Here is a 12,549-nt window from a genome sequence, read left to right on the forward strand (position 1 = left end):
ATAGTTGTAGTTTTGTGGATTGGTTTCTGTGTCCTCTATTCTGTACCATTGGTCCACCCGCCTGTTTTGGTACCAGTACCATGCTGTTTTTGTTACTATTGCTCTGTAGTATAGTTTGAAGTCTGGTATAGGTATACCGCCTGATTCACACTTCCTGCTTAGAATTGTTTTTGCTATTCTGGGTCTTTTATTTTTCCATATGAATTTCATGATTGCTTTCTCTATTTCTACAAGAAATGCCGTTGGGATTTTGATTGGCATTGCATTGAACCTATAGAGAACTTTTGGTAATATCGCCATTTTGATGATGTTAGTTCTGCCTATCCATGAACAGGGAATATTTTTCCATCTTCTAAGATCTTCTTCTATTTCTCTCTTTAGGGTTCTGTAGTTTTCATTGTATAAGTCTTTCACCTCTTTTGTTAGGTTGATTCCCAAGTATTTTATTTTCTTTGAGGATATTGTGAATGGGGTGGTTGTCCTCATTTCCATTTCAGAGGATTTGTCGCTGATATACAGGAATGCCTTTGATTTATGCGTGTTGATTTTATAGCCTGCCACTTTGCTGAATTCATTTATTAGCTCTAATAGTTTCTTTGTAGACCCTTTTGGGTCTGCTAGGTAGAGAATCATGTCATCTGCAAATAGTGATAATTTGAGTTCTTCTTTTCCTATTTTTATGCCTTTAATTTCTTTCGTCTGTCTAATTGCTCTGGCCAGTGATTCGAGAACTATGTTGAACAGAAGTGGTGAGAGAGGGCATCCCTGTCTTGTTCCAGATTTTAGAGGGAATGCCTTCAGTTTTTCTCCATTCAGAATGATGCTAGCCTGAGGCTTAGCATAGATTGCTTTTACAATATTGAGGTATGTTCCTGTTATCCCTAGTTTTTCTAGAGTTTTGAACATAAAGTGATGCTGTACTTTGTCGAATGCTTTTTCCGCATCTATCGAGATGATTATATGGTTCTTATTTTTAAGCCTATTGATGTGGTGAATAACATTTATTGATTTCCGTATATTGAACCAACCTTGCATCCCAGGGATAAATCCTACCTGATCATGGTGCACAATTTTTTTGATATGTTTTTGTATCCGGTTCGCCAGCAGTTTATTGAGGATTTTTGCATCTAGGTTCATTAGAGATATTGGTCTGTAGTTTTCTTTCTTTGAAGTGTCTTTGTCTGGTTTAGGAATCAGGGTGATGTTGGCCTCATAGAATGAATTTGGAAGTTCTCCCTCTTTTTCTATTTCCTGAAATAGCTTGAAAAGTATTGGTATTAGTTCCTCTTTAAAGGTTTTGTAAAACTCTGCTGTATACCCATCCGGTCCTGGACTTTTCTTAGTTGGTAGTTTTTTGATGGTATCTTCTATTTCCTCAATTGATATTGGTCTGTTTAGGTTGTCAATATCCTCCTGACTCAATCTGGGCAAATCATATGACTTAAGAAATTTATCGATGCCTTCACTATCTTCTATTTTATTGGAGTATAAGGATTCAAAATAATTTCTGATAATCTTCTGTATTTCTGAAGTGTCTGTTGTGATATTGCCTTTTTCATCCCGTATGCTGGTAATTTGAGTTCTCTCTCTTCTTCTCTTCGTTAGCGTGGCTAAGGGTCTGTCGATTTTATTTATTTTTTCAAAGAACCAACTTTTAGTTTTGTCAATTTTTTCAATTGTTTCTTTCGTTTCGATTTCATTAATTTCAGCTCTGATTTTAATTATTTCTTGTCTTCTACTTCTTTTGCTGTTGTTTTGCTCTTCTTTTTCTAGGATTTTGAGTTGAAGTATTAGATCATTTATTTGTTGGTTTTTTCTTTTTTTAAGGAATGAACTCCAAGCAATAAATTTTCCTCTTAGAACTGCTTTCAATGTGTCCCATAGATTCCGATATGTTGTGTCTGTGTTTTCATTTATCTCTAAGAATTTTTTAATTTCCTCCTTGATGTCTTCTATAACCCATTGATCATTCAGTAACCTATTGTTCATTCTCCAAGTGATGCATGATTTTTCCTTACTTCTTTTATCGTTAATTTTCAATTTCATTCCATTATGATCAGATAAGATGCATGGTATTATCTCTACTCCTTTATATTGTCTAAGAGTTGCCCTGTGACATAATATATGATCTATTTTTGAGAAGGATCCATGTGCTGCTGAGAAAAAAGTGTAACTGCTTGATGTTGGGTGGTATATTCTATATATGTCAATTAAGTCTAGGTTATTAATTGTGTTACTGAGCTCTATAGTTTCCTTATTCAACTTTTGTTTGGAAGATCTGTCCAGTGGTGTCTCCTTTATCTCAAGATGTGACATTCCCAGCCCATTCTGCCATTGTTCTTGAAAACTAAGTGAGCAATGGGGAAGCACTAGGTTCATCCACCATCTTCTAGAAGAACATCCCGGAGCACCTACCTCTTGTGGAGCTAGGAAGGGTGACCTGGGGAGGGTGCTGTTCCAATTCTGACAAATAGGATGTGAACACCCATGGTGTTGATCTCATCTTCTCAAAGCAATTCCACCATGCTGTCATCATGATTGTACCTCTGGCCACGCAGAGATTTCTGGCAGTAGGCTGCAAAGGTCCAAACCCTGAGTCTCAAGAAGGAAGGCAGTTCTCAGTGGGCTACCCGAAAAATGACAAGCTTAGAACAGAGTGAGAAAAGGCAGTCTATCTTTGGCCAGAAATAAATTTTATAGAAACAGAAATGATTGATAAAATACACTCCCAAGTTCTTCCTGATGAGGCATGCTATTATTTTAAGTTGATTTCTTATGTTGTAGTCCTTGCTCAGGCAAAGTCACCAGTAATCTAAAGCCCCAAATTAAGAGCTGGACAGTATTGTCAACATTCATCCCATTTCTTCTGAGAGGCTTCAAAATGTACATCTCTAAGTATGCAATAAAAGTGAAGATGAGAATTCTGATAATAATAATAATGATAATAATAATAATAATAATAATTGTAGGGTAACTTGCTATAAGTTTGAGAATCATGCACAAGTAACCAACAGTATTCATGGTAGTCCCTTCATGCTTTGGTCATTCATTCCTGCATTTACAGTGCTTCCGTTTGATGTCCAGGACCAGGTTAAGGTCTAAATGGCACCAGCAATATTGTTGGAATAAAGAAATGACACAGCTGAAAAGGATTATGAGAAGGCATGAGTGTCCGTTCTTACTTTAATGCCAAGTTACTCTTGCTATGCAAAGATGGAAAGGAACATGGAATTGTAATAATGCTTATCTTATCACCAGGTGAGATATCTGAATTTTCCTGTTTAGAAAGGATCTTGGCAAGACATGAATTGCCGAAAGAGATTAGTCTGACTCCTAAGCCGAGCAGAATGCACTCCTGGCAAAGAAAAGCCATGAACAATGTGAGTGACGGGTGGAAGAAGTGCCGCTTATGGAGGAGGAACATAAAAGAGCCTCCGATGAGCACCGTGGTTGTCAGGTAGGTGCTGGGCACTTTTTGTCTAAATATGCAGATTTATTTAGAGATACTCAGAATTAATGTTGATAAGACATAGAATATTCTATGTAATTTGCCGCAGTCTGGCTGGGCACAAATCACCGAGCCGCCACAAAGTAGTTGTATGTTCAAACAGGAAGCTTTATTGCCTGAACTCCAACAGCACTCCACGCACACTCCTGGGGAACTCTCCCAAACGCCACCCACGTGGCCCCTCTCGCACACCACACCAACCAGAACTCGCTCCACCGGAACTTCACCAACCAATGCGAACTCCCCAGGAGATCCCTGGGAGAACTCCAAAGTAGCGGGTGGGCGAGGCGGACAGCAGGGGTCTATATACAATTGAATCAATCCAGCATCACCTTAATGGCTCGCCTCTCAACCATTACTTCTGGGAAAATGCCAGGGGGCCATTCCGACTGGCTGTGGCTCTCAACAAGGGTCTCACTAAGTTGCCAAGAGACTTGCTAGGTTGCTGAGGCTGACCTCAGCCTCCTGTTTTAGCCTCCCAAGATGCTGGGATTACAGGCATGCGCCACCATGCCTGGCTACAATTTACTGTTGAAGTAACTAATTCAGTCCTGCAAGAATGTGACTTGAGCAAGTCCTATCAGAATGGTGTTGATTCCTCTTAATTACCTAAACACCTCGTATAGCCCCCACCACCTCTCAACACCATTGCACTGGGAATCACGGTTCTGGCACATGAACTGTGGGGGACATATTCAGACCACAACTCCTGTCAACTTCAATTTTAGGGTCAAACCCTACATGAGGCTTGGAGGCTTCTGGCAAAGTTCCTTCAATTCTATGCCTTGTAGATAAATAATAAATCAGCAGGCACAAAGGCCAGCAGTCCTGGGACACCAACTGGTAAACAGATTTTCTGAGCATCTAGAGTTGCACACAGTAGTGTATTTATCCCTGTTGGAGAACTTGGTGGGATCCCAACTTTCAGTTTTATAATACTATAAAATCCCTACTGGATACTGCATGTAAATCATAATTTCTTGTAAACTGTATTTACTGGCTCAATATGTCATATTTATGGGCTCTAGGGCTTCGTTTTTCTTTTTCTTTTTTGGAAAGTGTGACAAATGCAGACTTGACCAGGAGAAGACTGGATGTTTCATGCAAGGATTCAGTTTAGATCCCCAATTTTTTTATTAAGTCAATGTGGTAGAAACTGAAGATCAGGGTTAGTAGTCAATAGGATTTATTCTGCCCACCCTCTGCCCATCATAGACATTTGCCATTAAGCCTGACTTAAAGCCAGCTCTGAAGCCAGTCTCCCTTCCTAGTCATCCCCACCACTAGTCAGCTTGATTGCATTTACCATGTTGTGGTGCAGATGGGGTTTGCTACCCCATCTAAGCTCTGCACCTGGATGCTGGGTAGACATTCAAGGAAAACAAAACAAAACAAAACATTGAGGGCTGGGGATGTGGCTCAAGCGGGGATATAGTGCGCTTGCCTCGTATGCGTGTGGCCCGGGTTCGATCCTCAGCACCACATACAAACAAAGATGTTGTGTCCACCGAAAACTAAAAAATAAATATTAAAAACTCTCTCTCTCTCCCTCTCTCTTAAAAAAAAAAACATTGAAAGTAGTCTACTGTAAACTAATACAAGGTGAATTTTCTTTCTTTCTTTTTTTTTTTTTTTTTGCACTGGGCATTGAATCCAGGAGCACTTCACCACTCAGCTACATCCCCAGTCCTTTTAATTTTTTGTTTTTAGACAGGATCTTGTTAAGTTGCTGAGGATGACCTTGAACTTGGGATCCTCCTGCCTCAGCCTCCTGTGTCACTGAGATTACAAATGTGGCCACCACACCCTGCCAAGATAAATTTAAAATATAACTGATTAATGTAGCTAAATGAAAGGTTCCCATATCTCTCTCCCCCTCCCTTTATTACTTGTTCCTCCAACCCAGACAGGATCCATAGGTCTTTAGAGCTGTAAATTCTCTAAAGCATAGTTATCTGGTCCTGAGAGATGGTAAGGAAACTGAATCTAGGAGAGGCACAGCGAATATAGAAGAGCAAGAGCAAGGACTAAGCCACATTTGCACATGTTAAATTTCTGTTTACTCTAATTTGCCCATGTGGGTATGTCCATCAATGTCCCTTGGTTCATCTGTCTACCTCACTGACAAAATGCTGCTTATTTATTTATTTTTGAGACAGCGTCTCACCAGGCTGGCTCGAACTTCTGGGCTCAAGTGATTTTTCCTGCCTTGGGTATTTTTCAGATGAAATTGACATTTCAATCAGCATGCTTTGAGATGTCCCTGCATAATGGGGTAGGCCTCATTCAATCAGCTGAGAGCCTTTAGAGAAAAGACCAAGACCTCTTGAAGGGAAGGATTGTGCCCTCTGGCTGTCTTTGGGTTTCATAATGCAAGATAGACTCCTACTGGAATTTCCAGTCTGTTGCCAATCCTAAAACTGTCCAACTTAACAGCCCCAACAGTTACATGAGACAATTCCTTAAAACCTTTCTCCCTTTCTTTCCATATATGTATCTTTATCGGCACATTCTGTTTTTATTTATGGTCATGTGTCATTCAACTACAGGCATACCTTCTGAGGATTGTGTCTCAGGTCACAGGCAATCTGGTCGCTGTGTACACATCCTGGAATGTATCCCCCAAAACCTACGTGATCTTGTCAATCACTCTATGTGATGCCATCAAGGTAGGTGATAAACACAGGATGTGTGAGACTGCTTCACAGCAAACATTAATAAGGAGTGCATTCTAAAATAATGATAAAGGTAAATACATAAACCAGCAACATTATCGAGTATTTCTACTATGCGGCCAGCGCAATGGTTTCATTAATGAGGTTCTTGGCATAAAAGTTAGCTAGCAGAGATCGAAATAAACACACAGACTCAGTTACCTTTTTCTATGACCAGGTCCGAGACGGCTCCCCTCTCTGGTTTCCTGCTCTAACCGCCCGGCAGGGCAGCAAGGATTACTCAGGGCTAGCAGGAGAGAGAGAGAGCGAGCACGCCAGGGAGTAGCCTTTTATTGGGGAGCAAGAAACTCAGGGGATAATTCCATCCAATGAAGGTTGAAGGGGGGGGCCGCACTCCAAGGTCAGGGTCAGTGATTGGGCCTCCGGGGTCAGTGGTCAGTTACACCCCCACACGGACAGGTTCTCTCAACAGGAGAGGGCCGGGAAAGCTCCGACACAGCCAGAGCGCCTCAGACCCTGACCGGGAGTCACCCAGTCACGTGTGAGAATGGCCCCCGACAAGTATTATGTGCTGCACATAATTACATATATTATACTTTTATACAAACCCTACGATATTAGAATGGTACAGCATCACTAGGAAGTTCCCAGCTCCATTATCATCTTCTGGGACCATTATTATATATGTCATCCCTCCATACTGAAATGTCATCATATGGTGGGTGACTGTTTCTATGTACATACACGTACATAGATAGAGACATATCCTCTGGGATACCATATTCCACATATTCGGCATTTGGAATTCCAATGGGGCTTAAGTAGTAGGATTTTTTTTTTTTTGTACAGTCTAAGAATGGGCTCGAGGTGGCAATTAATAGCATAAGCAGAATTGTCTGGGGAAGTCTGAGGATTGGGGACTGTGCATTTCCTGAGGGAAGAGGGCAGTCCTCGGCTGTCACATCTCCATCTTCTTTCCCCTCCCGCGTTCTCCTGGAAACAGCTGCAGTCTGTGGGAATGATGCTGGGATGCAAAATAAGTAGAAGCCTCAGGATAAGAATTTTGTGATGAGATGGTACTGACCTGATTTGGGAGATGCACTCAGAGCTCTGGGAGGAGGCAGCCATTCTCACCATTAACCTTCCACCGGCTCTGAAGCCTCACTGCAGATTGGAATTGCCTGGTGCCTGCTGGGCCCATCCCAGACCACCTGAGCCATCATCGAGGAGTGGAGGCCAGATGCTGCTAATTTTAGAATGCTCCCAGGTGATGATAGTGTTCAGCCAGGAATGAGAGTAAGTGAACCTTTCCAAATCAGGAGGTGAGGACAAAGTCATTCTCCTGTGATGGGTAGAGCCTGTCATTTTTATTATTCCAAGGACAATCACCAGGTATCTGCCAGATGCCAGATGCCTGACTGCTTGCAGGGAAAGTAAGTCTTGAAAAAATGTTTTTCAGTCTGAAGTCATTAATGAGAAAAAAGGGGTCACCCACAATGGGGGAAAACAACCCAACCCAAAGAAAAAACCCTAGAATTTAGTGTCATAGAGTTTTGTTGTTGTTGTTTGGTTTTTGTTTGCTTTTTTGGGTACTGACAATTGAACTCACTGCCACTTAACCACTGGGCCACATTCCCAGCCCTTTTTAATATTGTATTTAGAGACAGGGTCTTGCTGAGTTGCTTGGGGCCTCACTAAGTTTCTGGGGCTGGCTTTGAACTCAAGATCCTCCTGCCTCATCCTCCAAGTTTCTGGGACTGTAGGTGTGCATGAAGGCACCTGTTGTGTGTCATAATTTCTAGGGAAACAAAATTTACAAGCAATAAAGGACTCTCTGACTAAGACCTGAAAAAATAATGCTGTCTCCAGAGATGGGATAGAAAACCTGGAGCAGAAACTGCAAACCACTCTACATGGAAAGGCAAGAAAATGGCCCTTTGGTGACCATATGACAGGCAATTAAGGCAGGTATGGAGAGGGATGCTCCTGGTACTGGGAAGCCCTTCTAAGGAATTTGCACGTGGTCTTATGAATGGATGGATCTGATTTGGCTGACCAGGGAAGTGTGCCATTATCTTTGGAATTTAGAGACAGATCCTGGGTTAATGCCTGAGACTTTGCACACCTGCCCACAAATGAGACATCAGCATCTCCTGAAAATGTTGAGTCACACGTCATGTTCCTACCAGCCATTCATATCTTTTGTGAAATAGCTGGTTCAAATCCACTTATTTTGAAGTTTCTATGTCTTATGACTGAGTTGCAGGAGTCCTTTACGTATTCTCAATACAAACCTACGTCTGATGGAATCATTGCCAAAGTTTTCTCCCTCACGGCGGCTGCTCTTGCCTTTTTCATGGTATCTTTTGAAGAACAACGGTTAAATTTGTTGAAGACCAACTCACCAATTCATTTTCTTTTATAGTTTGTACATTTTCTGAGAATCCTTCACCTAGGTCCAAGGTCACAAAGATTTCCTATATTTTATTTCAGAATTTCGATCATTTTAAATTTGATTAGCCATTTTTAATTTACTTTGATTGTTATGGCTTGCTGCTCTTTTTAAATTTTGTTTGTTATTTTCACTCACTGCTGTTAGTTTGAAAAGGTTTTTTTTTTTTTTTTTCCCTACTGAATTCCCTTGGCAATTTTGTAAAAAAAAAAAAAATGTGCACATCTGAGTATATTTCTGGACCCTATTTTGCTCCACTTATCTATATGTCTTTGCCAAAACCAAACTATCTTACGTTTATTTATAGTAAGTCCTGAAATAAAGTAGGGCAAGTCATCCAACTTTGATCTTGTGCTTTAAAAACTGGCTTTGATAATATTCTAGGTCCTGTGTGTTTCCATAAAAATGTGGAATCAGCCTGTCAATTTCTATAAAGTCTACCTAGGATTTGGTTGGAATTGAGTTGAATCTGTAGATCAATAGAGGAGATTGTTCCCTTAATGAGAATCTTCCAATTCATGGATAGAATATATCTGTCCATTCATTTAGGTCTTTAATTGCTGTAAACAAAGTTTTGTAGTTTTTTTCAAAGTAGATATCTTGGACATCTATTAATATATTTATTACTAGGTTTTTATGTCTTATAACACTACTATACATGGAAATTTAAAAAAATAAGTTCTTTATTAGAACTTCATGGTTATACATGTGGTTGTGTTCATCGTGAAAAACTCATACGTGCACGGATATCGGTTTCAGTTCACGATCCCCGCTTTCCCTCCCTCCTCCTGCCCCTTGTCTCCTTTCTTTACTAGATTTCCTTTAGCTTGTCTAGTAATTTATATTTAATTGGTTCTTTATATATTCTTATCCTACTCTCCCCCGTTTCTTTATTTCACTCTAGCTTCCACATATGAGAGAAGACATTAGACCTTTGGGTTTTGGGGTTTGATTAAATTCACTTAGCACAATATTCTCCATTTCCAACCATTTGCCAGCAAATGCCATAATTTCATTCCTTTTTTGGGGGGCGGTATTGGGGACTGAACTCAGGGCACTTACACACTGAGCCACATCCCCAGTCCTATTTTGTATTTTATTTAGAGACAGGGTTTCACTGATTTGCCTGGTGCCTTGCTTTTGCTGAGGCTGGCCTTGAAGTCATGATCCTCCTGCCTCAGCCTCTCGAGCCACTGGGATCACAGGCCTGCGCCACCATGCCCAGTGATCATAATTTTATTATTTTTATTTTTATTTTATTTATTTTTTTGTTTTTTTTAATATTTATTTTTTTTTAGTACTTGGTGGACACAACATCTTTGTTTGTACGTGGTGCTGAGGATCGAACCTGGGCCGCACGCATGCCAGGCGGGCGCGCTACCACTTGAGCCACATCCCCAGCCCAATTTTATTATTTTAACAGCTCCATTGTGTGTGTGTGTGTGTGTGTGTGTGTGTGTGTGTGTAACAATTTCTTCATCCATTCATCTATTGATGGGCATCTGGCTTGATTCCATAATTTAGTTATTGTGAATTATTCTGAAGTGGATGTATTACTATAGTATGCCAATTTTAGATCTTTAAAAGAAAATGTGTAGGAATGGGATAGCTGGGTCATATGATAGTTCCATCCCTAGTTTTTTGAGAATTTCCAAATTACTTTCCAGAGTGGTTGTACTAGTCTACAGTCCCACCAACAATGTACAAGTGGTCCTTTATCCCCACAGCCTCACCAGCATTTATTGTTTGTTTACAATTGATTTTTATTATGATTGTATACTGCAAACTTGTAAATTAATTTATTAGTTCTAGTAGCTATTTTTAGATTTTTTGAGGGGGCTCCTTTTTCTTTTGGGGTACCAGGAATTGAACCCAGGGGCACTCAACATCTGAGCCACCTTCCCAGCCCTTTTTTTAATTTTATTCAGAAACAGGGTCTCGCTAAGTTGCTTAGGGTCTCACTAGGTTGCTGAGGCTGGCTTTGAACTTGTGATCCGCCTGCCTCAGCCTCCCAAGCTGCTGGTGTACACCACTGTGCCCAAGTCCTTTTTCTTTTATTGTGCTAAGACAATTAACATGAGGTCTACCCTCTTGACAAATTTTAGGTGCATAGTACATTATTACTGATGAACAGGTACAATGTTGTATACCTCCTGTATTGCGCTTATTCACCTTGCTTGACTGAACTGGTTGCCTGCTGATTTCCCAATTCATCCTTCTGCCAGCTCCTGATAACCACCATTCTACTCTGATTCTATGAATTAGACTATTTTAGATGCCTCTTATAAGTGGACTCATGTACTCTTTCTGACTGGCTCATTTCACTTAGCATAATGTCCTTAAGATTTGTCCATGTCACACATGCACAATTCCATCTTTTAAAAGACTGTATATTGTATTCCTTTAACCATTTATCTGCCAGTGGACCTTTATTTCTTTTTCTAAATCTTGTCTATTGTGACTTGTGCAGCAATGAATAAAGGTGTGCTAGTATCTCTTTGAGATCCTGATTTTAATTTTTTTGGAAAAATACTCACGAGTGAGATTGCAGGATCATATGACTCCCTGGGATTTTTCTATGCAAGTAATTATAGAATCCGCAAATAAAAGGATGTTTTTACATCTTCCTTTCCAATATTTACTCCTTTTATTTTCTTTGTCTTATTCAATGGCTCGGATTTCCAGCACTATGTTGAACAGAAATGATAAAAGCAGGCATCTTGATTTGTTCTCAATCCCAGGCAGAGAACAAGTCAATAAAATGTAGATTCCCTCTATCAGTTTGAGGAAGTTCCCTACTGTTGCTAGCATGGATTGAGTTTTATCATGAATAGATGTTGAACTTTGTCAATTGCTTTTTTCTTTTTTTTTTTTTTTTGGTGGTGCTGGGGATTAGAACCCAGGGCCTTGTGCATACAAGGCAAGCATTCTACCACAACTGAGCTATATCCCTAGCCCTGTCAATTGCTTTTTCTGAATCTGTTGAAAAATACTAATTCTTCATCTTGCTTATTGGTGAACCACATAAAATGTATATAGCACAAAATTTGCCATATAAGGCATTTTTAAAGGGCTCGGTTCCGTGTCGTTAAGTACATTCACACTGTTGTGTCACATCACCACTAGCTATCTTCAGAATTTTGTACTATCCCCAACTGAAACTCTGTACCCATCAAACAACTCCATTCCCATATCCCTACAGCACCTGGTGATCGCTATTCCACTCTGGATGCGGCCTTATGGGTGAGGAGTCCTGCTCCCTCACATGTTGAAGTATAGCATTAGGGAAGCACACTGAGGCAAGCATATAAAACAGGGTTTACTTTAAAAGGGGTAACATAACTTCTCCCAGGAGGGAGAAGGGGGCCATAGCTGGTGTCCTGATATCCCAAGAAGTGAGGTGTCCTGCCTTTTTATGTGTCCCAGGCTTCCTTTGTTTTCCTGCTCTCTTCCCCATTGTCTTTCTCCCTGCATTTGTGACTAGGCCCAGGAAATGCCAGGGATGACCAAAAGGGTGGGAAACAGGTGGGCTGAGGGGAAAGGGCAGGATGGAGCATCCATCATTAATTAACAACTTTCACAACTCAATGTCGGGAGGGGCAATTCCTGCAACAGGTTACCTTAGCAACAGGTTGGCTCAGGGGCAGATTCTTGATAGGGTGGAGGAAGGGCTCTGAAGACATTTCACCCCAAAGGGGGCGGTCTCCAGTTTCCCCAACTCACTCAAACTGGCCTCCTTGATCTTACCTGACTCGATTTACCTCTTTATACCAACTGCCTTTCTAATTCTGGCTTCATTTTCTGATTCTAAGAACTTGCCTATTATGTCTATTTAAATAAGAGAGACCATATTTGTCCTTTTGAGCCTATTTCACTTGACATAATGTCTTCAAGTTTCATCCATGTCACAGAAT

General features: G+C 40.6%; 1 protein-coding gene across 1 annotated transcript in view; it reads left to right on the top strand.

Moving 5' to 3' along the window:
* Nucleotides 1-12,549, top strand: part of LOC143402204 (testis expressed protein 56-like) — a 32,870-nt gene that overhangs the window by 8,486 nt on the left and 11,835 nt on the right. The window contains exon 2 of the mRNA XM_076859607.1: nucleotides 3,259-3,457. Coding sequence (XP_076715722.1) covers nucleotides 3,259-3,457 — 199 coding nt within the window. The remainder of the gene's footprint in view (nucleotides 1-3,258; nucleotides 3,458-12,549) is intronic.

Source organism: Callospermophilus lateralis, chromosome 6 (genome assembly GCF_048772815.1).
Source record: "Callospermophilus lateralis isolate mCalLat2 chromosome 6, mCalLat2.hap1, whole genome shotgun sequence".
Taxonomy (NCBI): Eukaryota; Metazoa; Chordata; class Mammalia; order Rodentia; family Sciuridae; genus Callospermophilus; species Callospermophilus lateralis.